Raw genomic sequence first — 18,235 nt, 5'->3', positions numbered from 1 at the left:
CCCCCTCCCCTATTACTGTCTTGTAGCAGATACTCCTTGTGTCCCACCTCTCCCCCAGTAAATTGCTTTACTGCAATTACAAGTTATCACTGTGGGTGAAGAACTTGAGTCATTATTTTGCCAAGTGCAGGAAATGTGAACCATTCTTTGCATCCCCTAATCACAATGAGTTTGCCGGTTGTTGAATCAAGAAGATAAAAATAATCCTCCCCGTTAGAATAGCTTTTGTAATCACGTGTGACACATAGGGCTGCACATGGAGAGGTCAACGTAAGGAAGAATAAAAGGGGCCGTGCTCCTGGAGATGCTGCAGTGAGGGCTGGTCCTGCCCTCCCTTCCCATCCCATCTCCCCCCACTCTGTCTCTGGTTGTGCTCGCCTGGGAAGAACTGCCGGCTTGGCAGCAAGTGAGGAGTTTTGTCCAGGAATTAGGAGCAGGCAAGAGCGTTTGGTGGGGAGTACGTTTGCATGGATTCCCCTCCCACAGGCCAGGTTTGCATCATGCAGACCCAGCCTGATGAATTTTTTTGCTTGGCCACTGCAGCCAGCTGACCTCTTCCCAGCGCAGGTCAAGCACTGCCGAGCCAGCGTCTGTGGCTGCCCGGCGCTGACACAGCTTAGAGAGCCACAGATGATGTCAGCTGCATGCATTTGGGATGGATGAAATGGCTAAATGTCCTTCCAGTCCTTGGATGCTACAGCGTTGGAAAGCTGTGCCTCTCATCCCTGTGCCTCCCTCCCGTTCCAGTGCCTCCCATCCCCACCAAACACTGGGTTCCTCCGGGGCTCGAGGTTTCTGCGTTCCCACCGCTGCTGCGCCGGGCCGGGACTGTGCTGTCAACATGAGCTAATGCTGACACACAGTAAATATTAGCAGGCAGAACGGTGGGAATCAGAAGGAAAATATTTAACAGTTCATTCTCTTCCTACAAAGATTTCCACTTAGAAAGTCAACTCCAGTGTGCCGCTGCATGGTGTTTCCTTAGAACAAAAGGAAAAATCGAAATAAAATAGTCAGACCTGTAAGGTAGGAATTGAGTTGGTGAGGTTTAAAAAAATTCCACATGGAGTGGTTCAGCTCCCAGGTAGATTGGTGCAGCTCTGATCCAGTTAGTGCTGATGGCAGCCTCACACATGTCCCAAGGAAAACCAAACTCGGTGATGCTGCACTCCTGCTTGGTGCCCACTCATTCCAGTGGGAAAGAATTACCAGCTGAGCCAGTTCGAATTTTTTTCCCCATTTCATTAGAAACAAAGCCCAAACCTAAGCCACAAAAAATACCCCAAAGCCCCAAACATAATTTCATGAAGCAAAAATAGAGAAAGGACATTTTCTTTTTTCCAGGGGGTGTAATTCCAAATAGGGAATGGAAAGCTCCATCCCGTTATAAGCCAATACAGCTATGAATCCTTAAACCCAGATCTAAATGATGTTAAATTTCCCTTGATGGAACCAGGGTAATACCTATCAGAAAGTACAATATTTAAAAGAACCTGTAATTGCAAATAATGTAGATGTGGAGAATGTTTTGGAACAAGTGAGTGTGTTGTGCAATGTATAAAAACGTTAGTCATGGCTCTTCATGGATTTGTTTGTGTCCTTGGCAGGCTTCAATGGCTGAGAACAGTATACCTCTATACACTACTGCTTCCATGGGAAATCCCACTCTGGGCAATTTAGCCAGTGCGATGAGGGAAGAGCTCAATGGTGCAATGGAGCATACGAACAGTAACGGGAGTGACAGCAGTCCAGGACGTTCCCCTATGCAAGCGATGTAAGTACGGCAGAAGCGCATGCTGGCTCTAGGTCTTGTCTTTCCATTTGCTCAAGGGTCACTCTGGAGACTCCTGGCTCCTTCCTGAGCTTCATCGTTGGAGCAGCAAGAGCAGACATCTACCTCCATCTGGGGACATGCTTAGGGTGATTAGAACATAAAAGAGCCATTTACCAGTTTCCACATAAAACTGATCAGCTCAGTCCAGTCCAAGAAGCACACAGGGCTATAAAATTGTTCACTTGTTTGCAGTTCTCTTCTTTAAACCTTGCAAAATCTCATAGGCAACTACGTTTCTTGGAGAAAACCTGTGATTTCTGTCCCCCGCAGTCTACGTGATGAGCACAGCCCATTGGGCAGAGCTGGGAAATGGGCTTGTTTGGTGCGTCCAAAAAAAACCACTCAACACAAAACGGTCTTGCTAAGCATTAACATGAAGGTCTGTGTGATTTATAGATTGCTCTTAAAATATCAAAAGGAGAATTAATAGGGGCATTACAGCAACAGACGGCGGTGTAATGAGCGCGTCTATAACCACACGAAGTGACGGGGGCTTGCCGGCCCTGCTCAACGTGAGCAGCACCCGGGCAGCGGGCGGGCACAGGAAAGGGTAAGGCAGGAAGGGTGTGATGCCCCGATGGGTGTGTGCGGTATTTATGGGGTGATGGAGTGAGTTTGCAAAGCTGTAAACTCCCCCCTCCCCTCACATCACACGCTGGGTAATTGGCGGCTGGTGAGGAAGCCGGAGTTTACAAGTCCTGTCGTTCCCAAAAGCGCGGAGAAGCAGTTGGGTACCTGTGAGTGACCGTGCTGCCCGTCTTCCCCCTGCTCCTTAAAACAGCCTGTAAAATTACTGGCTGGCTCAGCAGGGCTCACATTACACATTAAAAAGAGAACTAATTTGTAGTCTTTTACTTCAAAGTGATTTGAATAAGGGATTTACAAAAGTAAGTCTAAATCAAAAAGTAGAAAAAACATTAACCTAATACCACGGTAGTAATTAGTTGTGAAACTAATTAGCATTTAATGGCAAAAAAGTTTCCCACCTGCATAATGTGTTGTCAGAGGGGAGGGGGCACGAAGGAATCTGAGGCTCTGGATACTTTGATATTGCAGCTTTTTAAATCAGTGCACAAAGTGCTTTGAAAAAAAAATCTTTAAAGATGGCAACATTCATTTTTAATTAATAATTAATTTAAACATTGTCTTTTACCATTTGCTTCAAAACATTCAAATAATGTGTTTAGCTTTTCCAGTGATTGTTTGTGCAGTATTAATTATCTCTCCCAAAGTAACGTTGCATGACACACTTTCCGTCTCTCACAGACGGATTCATCTCCAGGCAGTTTTAGTCACAATTCGTTATCCTCTGCCCGTGACCATGCGGGGCCAGCGTGGAGGAGGAATGGAGGGACATGGCTTTTCTCCAGAAACAAGACTTCTCCCAAGGGTTTCTCCTGGCCTAACAGACAAGGATGAACGTTTATGATGTTGCGTTAATCCAAGTAATTATCTTTTAGTAAGTTCAAGGCTAGTGCAGTTCATGCACTTCTCATTTCACCTAAGGTTTCCTTGTCTTTGAAGAGACTGAGAGGAGGGAAAAATAACCAAGTTGAAACAGGCTAGGACATCTTCCAGAACCGTGCATAGCTGTGGCCTTTGCTGCACTTAATAATCATTTCTTAGCACATTGATACCAAGGTGAGGGGCACAGAACAAATAGTGGAGAGAGAGGAGGTCGGGGGGAGTGATGCCTCATTTTCATTATTCACCAGAAAATCCAATTTTCTGTTGTAATATGGAAATGATTGTTTCCTGAGTGTTTTCATTTCCTCAGAATTGATAATATATGTGTTCTCTGCTGAACATTTCTTTCTGCTTAAGTAAAATGTGGCCGGGTGATGTTCCAATCCTGGCCTCGGAGCCTCCCCGTTATAATGGTGTTTCTAAGTAGTTTGAAGGGATCTAAAGCCAGAACACCATTCACACGTCATGGGGTTTACCCTGTTTACTAAATAAAATCATGAGTCAACAGTGACTTTCCAGACGCTGTGAAGCCTTTTTATTTTCCATGCTCGTGCTTTGTTAACAACGTGTTCATTTTTTTTCTCAGAACAGATTTCCTTGTCATAATGCGAGTTATTTTTTAAACAATTTCAGTATATTAGAAGAAATCAAGCTTTAAACTTTATTGTAAGGTTTAAAGGACCTTGTTAACATGACAGCTAAGAAGTCTAACACTTCAGCTGAAGTCTTATTACCGCTCATTCGTTTCCTTTTTATGACACATTGAACCACAGCTAGGGTGGGTTTTTTCCCTTCTCTCTCCCTCCTTTTGAACCACTAGAAAGTAGTCGCATAATTACAGCTTGGGGACATAACACTTTCATCCTGATATGCTCCAAAGGTAGCCACAAAGCAAACTACTCCATGCTGTGTGCACCACCAGAACTCAGTGGCTTTAAACAACAGTCAGCTTTATTAAAAACTCCTCTGTTCCCAGAGTGGACAAACAAAAGAATTACTCAGATGTGAAAAGAAGGGGAATCTGTGTTCAGCAAGGTTATTTATTGTTAACCCCTTCTGGAGTCCCAGGCATCTACTTAAAAGGAATGTGCTGAATTTCTGCTGCTGTAAAAACAGAAATGGGAAACCCTTTCTTTTCTTTGCCTTCTTTCCTCCCCCCCATTCTTTTTCTTTTTGCTTAACCCAGCATTTACCTTTTCTGTAATTCAGCAGACTGAATTCTTCAGTCTCTAAAGGAAGTTTTCCTTCCTCAATTTGAGGATTTGGTGGGGTGGTAAATAGAAATTCAGACTTACTTGAGAGGTTATGAAAGTCTCCCTTTGCCTTCAAGATTATTTAAGCTTATTTATTTCAGTTGCTCAAAAACGTTTGAGAAAAATCATGGATTCTGGACGGCTACCTCCTCACATGCCATTTTGTGGTTACAGCTGACAGAATACACAAGGAGTTGGAATTTTTTGGCATTGTTTTCCTTGCAGCTCTCTCCCTTGGGGGGTGTGTTACTGAGATAACCTCCTCATTTAGGGGATACAGGTTTTGCCAAGCTCGCTGTCTGATGTTTGTGCAACATGTGAGGTGCTGGGGGAGGCTGGTGTGACTCTGCTCCCTATGGCTTTGTGGCCCTCTCTGGCTTTGTCTCACCCAGGATGGAGCACAGCTTTTAGTAACTTCTGTTGCTTCTCACACCTCAAGTTTTGTTTTTTGACCTCTGGGAATCACACCAAACCTCAAAGAGAGCTGTTGAGCTTTTGATGGGATACCCTTCCATCTCGGACCAGGGTAAAAGAGCAGAGGAGGCTGCAGTTCTGCTAAGTTCTTTATTTCATAGTCTCACAGCTGTCTTGAAGGCAGAGTTCAAGGGGGTTACATGATAAAGCCAAGCAGCAACAGCAAACACCAGGCAGAAAACAGCTGCTTCTTCTAATTTCCTCTATATTTTTTTTCTTACAGAAGTGTGGATTATATTTGTTAATTGACCAATAAGATTAACACACTATTCTAGTTTTCCTTTCTTAACCTATCCTGGTTTAATTCTAACAATCATAAGCCTTACACAAGTGTGACATAGGTATTACACAGATTCGTGTGTACAGTTTCTATCAGCTCTTATTGTTTATGTGAACACTCTGTCTAAAAAATGTGTACAGTGTAATTCTATCTATATTTTGTCTAAAGTAAAGAAATTCTGTGAAAAGGTAACACTGCTGCAGTAAGAACTGTGTTTAAGGTCTCTGCTACAGTTTTTTAATGTTTAAGGCACTTAGCATATATTTCTACTAAAAGTTAAAGATCCATATTTCTATTTCACTTTGGTGTGGGTTCATGTATCTCAGCTTCTCCAAAGGTTTTAATTCAACTCCTGTGCTTTGGCTTTCCTCTTGGCCTGAGTCCAGAGGAGCTTTCACTCCAACAGAGAACCTCAGTTAAAACCACCTGGTTTCACAACAAAACCAGAAGAGGGGCAGAGTTTGCTTTGGAAAGGTTTGGGGACGTTTGAATGAGCTTTCACAGCACTTTGAGTGGTGGTGGGCACAGTGAGCACCTGTCTAACCTGCTGGCACCTAAGGTGGTGGGGATGCATTGGGACACCAGGAAGCCTTTGGAGAAACTCCAGTCCGTGTACCAAGGCCTCTCCACTGCATGAGACATGCTCTCCTCTCCCCTTTGAAAATTTCCCTTCTGTGTTTTCAAAAATAATGCTTTAAAAAAATAAATAAGCCCAGCAGCAGCAGCAGCATCAAAACCAGAAAGCAAAAAAGCAAGACTTTGACATTAAAACATCAGTAAAAAAGATCACTGCCATAAAGGCCGGGTAGCACAGGCTTTATTGGGCTCTCAGTGCAGCTGCTCTTTCCCCCTTTTTCTTCTGTTTTTCATTTCATGTTTTTTCCCAAGTGAGGGGGCCCCACAGCCTATTCATAATATAAGTTTTTCTAGTTGCAGGTATTCAGCATAGTTTAATATTCACTGAGGCCCTGAGCTGCTGGGACAGGTAGCACGTGCACACCTCCAACGTGACAGTCTGCTTGTGAGACTTCTTAAACCAATTCTTGCCAATTTGCCAATTCTTGACTTCTCATCCTTGACTTGTCTCCTTCCAGTCTTTTCTTTACCCTTCCTTTTTCACTAGTTAGGTTAAAATTGTATGAGCAGTGCTCTCCGTGTGTAATTTTTTCAAAAACTGCATGACATGCAGAGGAACCTCCTCACTTACAGAAGTGTATTGATAGGATAACTTATTAGTGAATTTGAAGGGAGAAGGTGTGTGTACATGGATACTGCATCACTTCTCCCCACTGTTCCTTTGGATGAGTTGGAAGGTGCAGTTAATACTCAAGTATTGATCCAGCACTTTACAACTCAAGGAGTTGAAACATGCAGGGACTTGAAAGGCATTCGCAGCTCACATAAGAATTGTCTGTAGTCAGCAAATTGGATGCTTCCTAAACTGATCTGGGCTCAAGCCTAAATAAATAAATAGGGTACAAGGGTACAGCTGACTCACTTGAAGTAGGCAAGGCTGGCTTTGGTCTGTCTGTAGATGCTAAGTACATCTTCTCTACTCAGTGATTTATCCTTGTTGTCTGTCCGTGCAGTGGAGTACAAACAGTGGTGTTGTTCCTATCCACACAAAACATAAAATACAATGCAGCTATTTTAAATCATTAATTTTAAAGCAAATCTGTGCAAGCAGAGAAAAAGTTCTTACAGTGAAGGTGTGTACTTCAGGTTATGTGTTCATGATGCATATGTGAAAGGGTTAAATCAGCCTGCAAAGAGAAAAAAACAAGAGTCTCGGAGGGTGGATATCAACTCAATGAGAGAGTGAGACTTGAACTCATTAACACTTTATTTTAAGGGATTGCCTACAACATCAATTATTTAGGAAGCAAACAGGGTCTCCATCGCTGTGTCGCATTATTAATACTTGGTAATGTCAATAAAATCCTAGTTTCCTATAAAGTCCCACCAACAAGACACTATTGACTCACATAGCTACTTTACATTTCAAAAGCTGCTGAACAAAAAAAAAAAAAAAGAGGTAAAAAAAGGTAATTTGTATTTGTATAGGATTTGTTGTAAATATGATTTACGAACAACATTTTTCAATTGTTATCATACCCATTTTGAATGACCAAGCCCCATTCCCCTGCGGGTTATTCATGTGCTTTGCTGTAATGAGAAATTTGGCAGATCTCATCTCTTTAGTACATCCTTGTGCCCACCATGAGCTGGGGATCATGTTCTGCCTTGTTTACAGCTGACAGTGTTATTATTCTCGTTAGGACTGTGCTTTCTTATCATATTGTTGTGTTGAGCGAGCCTTTTCCTCTCTGTTTGTGTTTCCTGGCAGGGCTTTTCTTCCCTTATTGACAGTTTGTAAAAATATGCATTAATTTGGAGTTTAAAGCATGTATCATGGTGTCTCTTTGCTGTGTTTGCTTGAAGTTGATTAATGATAGAACCTCACTTGGGGTCGTCCTCTGGAGAGTTGTCTCACAGGTTCTGCATGTTAACGAGAGACGCTGCACACACAGCGAGGATGATTAGCCCAGCCTGTGCCGCGCGGAGGCCTTGGCAGGCCGCTGCCTTCCCCTTCGGATGCGTATTCCACTTATTTATCCAAAGATCATATTAACTTAACATGTCAGCTGAGAGCGTTTGCTCTCGATCCCAAGACAGAAACCCTATCGAGGTGCTCCTCCCACAGTGTTTTCCCGGGGAAGCTGAGTGCTGCCTGCCTGGCATAGCCTTCATGGAATCTTAGAATCATTAAGCTTGGAAAAGCCCTTTAGGATCATCGAGTCCAGCCATTAACCCAACACTGTCAAGCCCACCACTAACCCATGTTTTAAGTGCCACATCCACATGTTTTCTGAGTGTTTCTGGGGGCAGTGACTGCATCACTCCCCTGGGCAGCCTGTTCCAGTGTTTGGTCACTCTTTCAGTGAAGAAATTTTTCCTAATATCCAACCTAAACCTCCTGTGGGGCAACTTGAGGCTGTTTACTCTTGTTCTGTTGATTATTAACTGGGAGATAGTGCTTGGCTTGGCTTCTGTGGCCAGCAGAGACATTGAGGGTCTTCTCCTTGGTGACCTGGAGCTCTCAGACCTGGCCCTCCAGGTCTGAACCCCCCAAACCACTTCATCTTTCTTCCCAAACCACCCATGCTGTCAAAACCATTTTTTAATGAGCAGCTAGCTGATTGCCTGTTGTTTTGTTTTCCCAGGCACCCCGTGCATGTCAAAGAAGAACCATTAGACCCAGATGAAAATGAAGGCCCACTATCCTTAGTGACAACAGCCAACCACAGTCCAGATTTTGATCATGACAGAGATTATGAAGATGAACCTGTAAATGAGGACATAGAATGAGTATGTCTGACATCGTTATCCTGAGAATGAAGATTGGAAGAACACGTCAAACTTAGCTGTGAAATCTCTCCATTATTGTACAGTCTGGAGGATTCTCAGTCCACTTTGACAACTATGAAATATGTTAACTCTTAGTGCCATCAAGTATCCCATTTGGGAGTATTTTTGATTTTTCTACTTTTTGTTGAAAAAAGGAATTTGTACTCTGTGCATTGGATGGACTTGTTTGGTACTTGGGATTTTCCTCTCTTACAGTCAACATCAGTGTTGTAAATTTGCTAAACTGATTCACTTGCATTTAGCAGCCAGCTGTGGACTGCAGGTCCTGCCAATTTTGGACACTTGAGGACATCAAACTGAGCATGTACACCTGAACTGCAGATCAAGTCTTTGCCCAGATTTTAAGGATTCCAATGGACAACATATTTGCACAGTACTGCATGTTGATTATCACTGCCTTTACTCCATTTTGTTTTGTTTTTTGGTTGGTTTCTTTTTTTTTTTTTGCTTCCATTTGGGATGGGGAAGGCCTGTGTGTGCACGTGTGTGGGTATGTGTGTGTGCGTGTGAGCGTGTATATCGGGGAGGGGTTCAAAGAAAAAATTATCCCAAACTTTTTAATGTATTGCTTTTATTCTCCCACCCCACTTCTCCTCTACCGTTTTAAGTTCTGACCTCAGGCCTCATCTGGGCCCAGGGCCTCTCGGAGGCTTCAACGTTTTCTGTACTTTGTGATGAATGTTAATAGGTGTTTTTATTATACGAAGCTGAATGTCATTGAATTGTTTGTAGTTTTTTCTGTCATTCATTCCAGTTTCCTTCAGATGCCACCATGTTTTCTTTAGCTATGGAAAACATTCCATTTCGGTGTCTCCTTTTTTGTTGTTGTTGTTTTTTGAAAAGGTCCCAAATGCTGCACAATATATGTGGAAGGGTTGTCCACCGGAGAGAGAGGAACGAAGTACTGCAAGAATGAGAATGAATGACAGATGAACATAGAAACACTGTAGGAAGCAACACAGATTCATTCCACAAAGCAGTATTTTTAATATATTCTTGTTTTGCTTGGGTTTTTTGATTTTCTTGATTTTTCTTTTTTTGGCAGCAACGGTGAATATTAGCAAATGCCACAAAATTGAACAGCACAAGGAAACATATGCAGCACCAACAGAGTTTCACTTTTAGTAGAGAATGAATAGTACAGTGGCAGGTTCTCGGTTGTTTAACACGAGTTCTAATGGGTCAACAAATCTTTTTGGAATATCTAAGATTACCGAGATGGGCACCTAAACATTTATTATTACAACTTTATTTTCTTCTTATTGTTTTTTTACATTTGCATTTGCAAATAGTGGTTGGAAAGATGACTTCATTAAATTGTTACTGTACGTGGTGATGTTTCACGGTTAAACATCAGTTCAGGATTGCTTGGTGGTTAATCTGTTTGAATACAAATTAGATTTCAGACTGAACTTGTTATGGGAGTTAATAAGGACGGGGCCCCACTAATGCTAAAGTGTTAATTTTCAGCTGTGCAAATCCCGTACTGCAGTTAGGATTGTTATGCAATATTACACCAGCCAGTATGGAAACCTCGCCGGAGGAGTCGGGAGAGTTGGGAGAGAATTGGCGCCAGGGCTTGTTAGGCAAAACTGGCAAAGCTCTGCAAAGCAAACATGACATACAAAATCTGTTGCTATAGGTCAGTAAACCTCAGTCACCAAACACCTAAACATTTTCATTCTGCAACCACTTTTCTGTCACTCATTTATTTATGTAGGACTGTAGCTTTTTTTTATTATTTCGAAAAGCCTTTCAGAGCTTAATTTATATTCTTCTTTGTACCTTTTTTTTTCCTAAAATTACCAAAGATATTACACAAAAGTAAATTATGTTCTCTGTTATATGCTTTATCTTATGAAGCCAAATATCCTCTTATTGTTGATCAAAGGAGGTTGATTTAGAGGGAAATGACAAGATGTGGGCTATTGCTAACCTGAGAGGGAAACTGCTCCTTTATTCTAGAAAATTTAGAAGGCCAAGTAGATGTCTGAACCAAAGTTGTCACTTTTTATTTGCAATTCTTTACAGTGACCAAAATGAAAGTCTGTAAAGAGGAATCGAGGAGAGCTTTTGAGGCTAAAACTAGGAATCAGTGTTACTGGTGGAGCTATGAGAAGGGAGCTGAAGAAAGCAAAGACACAATTATTTCATGGAAAATTAAGAGTATCAGATAAAGGAGACAGTTTAATAGAACACAGAAGAGAACAGAAAAGCTCCCACAATTTAACTGGACGACATAATGGTATTTCTAGAATTAAAAGAAAATAATAATTTTTTGGTCTTTGGTTCTACAGATTGTGTGCCACTTCTGTTCCGGGACTGTGCTGGGATGACTGCTTTACTTTTGGTTGGTCTTGGCACATTTGCTCAGTTTTGTTTAGTTTTTGGTCAGCATTTTTCATAAGGAAATAACACTCCTGTCCACTCATAAGCTTTGGTACAAGAAATTTTATTGGCAGTTAACTTTTATAAAACTCAACTCTGCTTTCTGTTTCAAAGAGACAAGGGAAAAAAAATAGAAAAAAAAGGGCAGTCTGTGGTCATTTGGAAACACTTTTTTTTCCTTTTTTTTTTCTTTTTTTTTTTTTTTTTTTTTTTTTTTTTTTTTTTTTTTTTTTTTTTGGTTTAAATTATATCCAGGCAGCTTCGTGACGTGCCGGCGGTAGCCAGACAGGGATCATGAGAATTGAGCCCTGTGCTTCGAAACTGAGTGGTTTGCTGGTTAGTTCGGTATTCAGAAGGGGGATAAAAATCTGGTAGATTAGTTCATTCTCAGCATGTGTAGCTAGACATGAGTAAAGATAACAGCATGAGAAACTGTTAGTACGCATACCTCAGTCCAAACTGTTAGGGAATGAGTAAATAAAAAATACATTTCACTCAGTTGCACTTAGTTGTATGTCTTGCATGCTTAGTCTAAAGACTGTAGCAAAAATTAAAAAAATTAAAAAAAGAGAAAAAGAAATAAAAAATTAGAGTTTAACATATCTGGCAGGTGTTGCAGCCTTGCAGAAGAACCAACTGAAAATCTCAGGCTTTACATCAAGCAAACTTCACTATGATTTTTACAATTCTGATTCTGTATCCCTTTGGATATACAGTTGCTTCTTTAGGGAGGGGTTTATTATGTTGTACATATATATCCCACTGTGTCTGTGTGAGCCTTTGTCTTTTGGGGGGAGGGTGGGGAGGGAGGAAAAGGTGGAAAGGTCCTTTTTTTAGATATCATTCCTCAAAAGGAATAAATGCAGACCTGTTTGTCAAAACACCTTTTGCTTTTTGTGCAACTGCTTTATATTAACTATACTAAAAAATAGCTTTGAAAAAAAAAAACTACTGTATGTAATGGAATTGCAGAATACGCTGCACATGTATTTTATTTAGTTATCCTTGCTTTAAGAATATTGGATGACATTTGCTGACATGTGGGAGAAAATCCCTGACTTTTTTTTTTCAGCTTTTAAATTGTAACATAGTTGACAGATTTTTTTTTTTCTCCTGTTATCATTGATCGAAGCATTTTTGTACAGTTTTTGTGTTTAAGCTGGTTTTTTTGATACTTTCCCACCCCTTCTGTTATCTTACCACTGCCTTTTCTGGCTGTCTTAAACAAAGTTCATATATTTGAAAGGAAAAAAAAAAATTGTTTAAAAAAAAATGTTTTTCTCCTGCTGCAGTAAATATTTTGCATGATGAATTCCAGGGTCACACTTTCAAAGTTTATCAGTGAAGTAGTGATTAATAATGGGGAGTGTCAAACTATTGAACTTTTTGTATAAAAAAACAAAAAAAAAACTTTACAAGGTGCCAAGATGTAAAGACAATTTGTTACATGTTTTTTTTCTCAAAGAAAAGCGTACATTATGAAAGTAGTACCATGTATCAGGTAAATCGCTGTCAGGAATGAGAGTCAAAGCCTTCCTTGTCCACAAAAAAAAAAAAAAGTTTGTAAATGTAAAACCTGTTAGGTTTCTGCATTCAACTAGAAGTGAAATGAAAAAAAAAATAAAATCAAGGCTTATGTAGAACAAGTGACCATAAAAAATACGACCTTTTTTTTGATTCTCACTCGCAAGAGTCCCGCTGCAGGTCCTGCACCTCCCCTCTCCTGGAGCTCAGCTTCGGGGAGAGACCGGGGCAGAGATGCTGGTTCTACAAATATTGCAGATCATTAGATATTTTATATATATACATACATAAATATATATATATAAAGTTTTTTAAAATAATTTTGAACTATTGTAGTTTTCAGATCGCCAATAATCTCACATTCATTATAGCATGGGAAAAAAAAAAACCAAAACCAAACGTGTTTAAACTCTTTTGAAATCCTTTGGTACCTTTGGTTAATGAACTCAGAGTGATTTTTTAGATGTTTCAGAAGTCATTTAGTATTCTAGTCTTGCGAGGTGAATTTGCAGTTCAGGACTGCATTTTAATGGGCCCAGAACAGGTAACCAAGTATCTTCTACCCATAAGCCTTGATGAAAATGGTACAGTCCAGACTGTTAGCATGGTGCTTCGTGTGTATGTGCTGCCAGTAACAAGATTTTTTTTTTTTTTTTGATAAGGCATAAAAGAAACTCATTCCTTACATCAACTGTAATTCCATCATTCCATGTCTGTTGATACAGACAATAAAAAATGTTGTGTAGTCAGTACTAATTACTGACATTATAGCATTCTCAAATGCAATAAAAATGCTGGTTGTTCACACTGGTAATGCAAGTTGCCATGTCCGAAGTTCTTTTGTTGTTTCCTCCTCACGGTGACTCTGATGTCACATCCCAATGGTCCCTCATCTGTGGAGCAGCTGGCTGCCCCTCATCCATGTCCCAGGACGATCATAGATGGACAAATCTCATCTCTTTCCTTGAGTCTCCTCCAACCACATCCAAGTACAAAGTATTTTAGTGGTGGTTTTGTGGACAGTCTGTACAGGGCAGTTGGGTGAGGCTTGAGCTCTGGAAGCAAGGAAGACACTGTCTTTCAAAGAATTCATCCATTTTTCCAAGGAGGTCCTTCAGTTTTGCCCGTTGGGGTCAAAGGGGGCTATTTGCTCTCTCATTGGACTCTATTTTAAAACATGAAGGAAGGGGTTGGGGTCTTCATCCTGCAGCTCCTTCCCAGTGCAGTGCCCTGATGGCAGTGGTGCTGCTGGCTTTGGTAGGAAGGGCTGGGAATGTGCACTGCCCCCCTGCCAAAAGGGGTTTGCAGGATCAACCCCTTGGTCCACAAAGCCACGAGGAGCACAGTCCCGAGTGGTGCTGTCACCTGAGACAAACTAAAGGGAAAACCCACCTTCTTTTTCTTTCGAGTAAGCACACATTCATTTTCTTCATCAAGTTTTGTAAAGAAAAATAAAATGTTTAATAACTAGCATTAGCAGCAAACTGAAATTTCAGAGGAGAGATTTTTTTCATGAATAATTCATTAAAATTTCACATCTGCAAGATTAGTCATCCAAATAAAATGCTAATGTCAAAAACATGCACCGTCTATAATATTCTCATCAAGAAATCTTTTTGCATATAATGATAAATGCTTAAATTAGTACAAATGATTTTATAAAAATATTCTATCATAAAATTATACCAGATAACTATTTTTTGGGGGGAGGGGGAGGGGAATCTTTGCACACTCATTATAGTGTGTCTCCAAATGGACTGATAGATTTTAATAATCAAAATACAGAGAACACGAATTTGGCCTTGGTTGTGTGGTGCACTTTCATAACTAGTGAGATTTTAGTAAAGGAGAAGATTTGTGGGATTGAATTTTCCAAAGTCATGGGCAGAGGGGATTGAGCCAGAAGCTGATGTTTGGTCAGGGGTGCTCTGCATCTGTAAAATGGGGAGAGTCAGCTGCACGTAGGGAATATGTCCCTGGATGAGTCCCAGCAGGGCTCTCAGCCCCTCTCTTGGAGGACAGTGGTTCCCCACATGGATCACTAGCCAGCAGGTCAGGGTCTACAAAGTCATCACAGATGAGTTGGCTGTTCCACCTCCCTGGGCATCTCACCACAGAAAGATGATTTGAGGGTCCAAATGTCATGTTTGTCATCTGCTGACTGCCCATGGCCTCGGGTTTAAGGGGAGCCGCTGGGGTGGGTGCCACATGCAGCTGGTGCTGAGGAGCTGGCACTGAGCTGAGCAGCAGGACCATCATTTCCCATCCTGTCCCAGTTGGTACTGCCCGGAGCAGCAGATTGGAATCTGGCCACCTTTTGTATCGCCTTTGTATTACTAATCACATTTCTCCTCCCTGACTGCTCCATCACGGAACATCACACAATGCCTTCCTACTCCACCAGCAACAGCCGGCTGGGAAATACCTTTTCCAGGAAGAAACGCTGTTTTCCACCACAGCTGAAAAGTACTTTTATGGGCAGTGGTGAGACAATGCATCTCTGAGGAATTCCCAAAGAAAACCGGAGCCAGTGAGTAGTTTTTCTGAGTTTCTCCTGTCCCAGAGGGAAAAGCTAAGGAGCTGGAGGCCCAGGAGAACATGGCAGCTGATGTGCTCCTTGCACACCCGCCTGCTCCCTGCAGATGATCCCATCAGGGACATTTAACTTGGGCCGTGATCACAGAGTCTGACAAACTTCACATTATTGGACTAATTTAAGGGACTGGCAATTCCTGGTGCCGCTCACTCGCACGCAGCCGCACATGCACACACCCTTCCTCACAACAAGGTGTAATTAGCCCTTCTTGACCTATTAATCAGGCTCAGTCTTCAATGATGATGTTAAACGTTCGTTTAATGGTGTGTTAATCAGGGCTATCTTTCATCCTCGTCGCAGTGGTGGTTAGTTCTGACACATTGAACACTCTCCATCCTCACATTGCCACATGCTACCATCCTCCCCAGCAGTGATGACTGAGGTGGTGGGACGTGACCCTCAGGTGGGTTTGCAGCCTCCATGGCATCCATACCTAGTTTTTCCCCAAACCCTGGAGCTGGGGCATAGCAAAGTCCTTCTTTTTTCCCCATTTTATTACCTTCGTTAGAGATCTTCAAAGCACATGAGCTGGAAATGGCAAACAACATCACCTTGGGGTATTTAGCAAAAAATAATCCCTCTTCCTTCTTTCTTCCAGAGGAATTTTTTCTGTCAACCTGGAGAAAAAGGGGAAAAAAACCCCAGTTTTGTGCCACTTTATATTTATTTAGAGGAGTCCAGTGACCATTTTTTATGCCTCTCAGAAGCCTGAAAAACATTTTTTTTCTTCAAGTTATAATGTTAATTTGAAGGTAACCGTCCTTTCAAGGATTAATTCCAGCCAAAGCAATAACCATTATTTACCAGAGTTTGACATTTTTATCACTCATCATATTAGCAAATTTCCATTGAAAATGCTAAAATGGTTCGTCATAAGGCACATAACTGCTTTGGCTGTAAAAATGACCAACACAAGTGCCTGTACTCAAACATTAAATTATACTGTAATTAATAAAGACAGTTAAACTGTCTACTAGCAACAGCAATTTAGGTAACCACATTTGATCGGCTATAAATTGTAACTACATTAAAATTCCAGAAATATTAGCAATATGGATTACTTGATGGAAATAGGTGCTGATCACCAACACTCCTATTTTACAACGGAAGCACAGGTCATGTTGGCCACAAAACTGTGGGCGAAGATCAAGGCTGAGTACTTTTAATCTTGTGAAACAAGCAATTACAAATAGTTGCATCGATTTGTTAAAAAGCTTTAGGTGACATAAATTGTTTCCTGTTTAGCTTATTGCTCTGATACATAAATGTCACTGAGTATAATATTAATTAGGGTCACAGAACAACAAGGGTCAGGTGATATAGTGTACGATCCGGGATGTGTCAATCCTTTGTGGAAGCAAGAACAGCCCCGGCCCCTTCGCACTGCCGCGCTCAACGCCTCGTTTTATGTGATGACAAAAGAAAGCGAAGGAAACTGTATTTTAATATGTGAAGTAATTACTTTAGTACTAGTATAATTTTATGGTTTGGGATAAATTATAGTGTTTTCATTCTCCTGCGCTTGCCACATAACATAAAAATCCACATATAGCATCAATAAAATAGAATACTGTTTATAAAGGCTTTCTGCTGCACAAGACCAACACTATTCCTCCTAGCAGATGGAAACTAAGCATGAATTTCAGTCTGGTGTGTGTTTCTACACTTAATATTTTTTTTTTTAACTGAAAAATGGGCTGTGCAGGTTATTTACTTAACATAAATCAAATGTATCATATACACTGTTTCTTTGGATTGGCATCCGACTTAGAAAAATACAGTAAGGTCCTGAAAAATCTGGAGAAAATTTATTAAATATGATTTTTACTGTAATAGAATATTAATGTAACCCAATGCTCATTTCCCATTAAGTTGATCCCGTTTAATACACACATGCTTTTTATTATTTTGCACTCATGCGAAAATTCCACGTTCAGAGAGTTTCCATCTCCTTAGGAATGTCTCTGGCAAAGGCACAGTAAGAAATCTTTCACTGAAAAAAAAATAAATAAAAAATAGACAGCAAATATCGACCGATAAGATGTGGCGAAGTGCTGATGAACTGAAGCAAAAGCCAATGATATAATAAAGGGTAAAAAGGCATTCAGCACTGCGAGGGGAACAGGAGAAACAATTACACTTTAAACCCCTCCTTCTCACTGCCACTGTACCACAGCGCAGATGAAAATGTTTGATTTGCAACATAAAAGATTCATTAATTACCACTTGAATATTTAAAGCTATTTTGCAGACTAACAGAGGTAGATAAAGCACTGAATTAAAACCTCTAATAAAATTGTAAAAATATTTCTGCAAGTTTACCAGCGTCACAATTCCTCCCGGTTTAGGGAGCCAGGCTTGGCTTGTTCGGGAAGGAATTATTTCGTTTTCAAGTGGGTATTTGAGGTAAGATGGTGTGATTGCATGGGGCTATTTGTCTCTCATTCTCAAATGTTTACAAAATACTTATTTGGATGCTCTCCTTCCACACGTGGTTGCCCTTCATGGGAGAAGTGGCTTTACAGAACGTAACAGTGGATGGCGAATGTGGCTGAGCCATACATTAATTTTAATACATTTCCATATACAGTAAAAACATATCTAATCATAACTATGGTCTAATGCTGTCTTTGATATGAGGCAGTGGGGGAAAAGAAGTCTGTTAATCCTGTTATAATTACCCTTTTTAGACTTTAAAAAAAAAAAAAATTGGAGCTGTATCCTCTTTTGCAAGGGTGGAGAACTCGTGCCAGTGGTAGGAATGGGTATGATGGAGAGCATCTCTATAACCCTGCAGTACACCCCAGTTTTGCCCCATGGAGGCTGAGCTGTTACCTCTGGGATTACAGGATCTTTTGTTTAAATTTGCAGTTTATAAAGAGCGAATGATGAGTACCCACCCAGAAAGCCACTGTATCTTAAATAAAAATTAAGGATATATATTTATTTGCACAACTTCTGCCTGTGGGCAATACAGCCTCAAAGTGCTG

At 40.9% G+C, this 18,235-nt stretch overlaps 1 protein-coding gene across 7 annotated transcripts in view; it reads left to right on the top strand.

Moving 5' to 3' along the window:
• LOC121672741 (forkhead box protein P1) overlaps positions 1-13,463 on the top strand; it is an 87,171-nt gene extending 73,708 nt beyond the window's left edge. For all 7 annotated transcript variants that reach the window (XM_042045546.1, XM_042045543.1, XM_042045545.1 and 4 more), the window contains 2 exons: positions 1,608-1,774; positions 8,533-13,463. In XM_042045546.1, coding sequence (XP_041901480.1) covers positions 1,608-1,774; positions 8,533-8,677 — 312 coding nt within the window. In that variant the 3' untranslated portion in view covers positions 8,678-13,463. The remainder of the gene's footprint in view (positions 1-1,607; positions 1,775-8,532) is intronic.
• Positions 13,464-18,235: the final 4,772 nt, after the last annotated feature.

The sequence above is a fragment of the Corvus kubaryi genome, unplaced genomic scaffold (assembly GCF_017639235.1).
Source record: "Corvus kubaryi isolate FWS band 111438036 unplaced genomic scaffold, C.kubaryi_AGA036_p1.0 64923, whole genome shotgun sequence".
Lineage (NCBI taxonomy): Eukaryota > Metazoa > Chordata > Aves > Passeriformes > Corvidae > Corvus > Corvus kubaryi.
The sequence above is the reverse complement of the archived record's forward strand: the minus strand, read 5'-3'. Positions and strand labels throughout refer to the sequence as shown.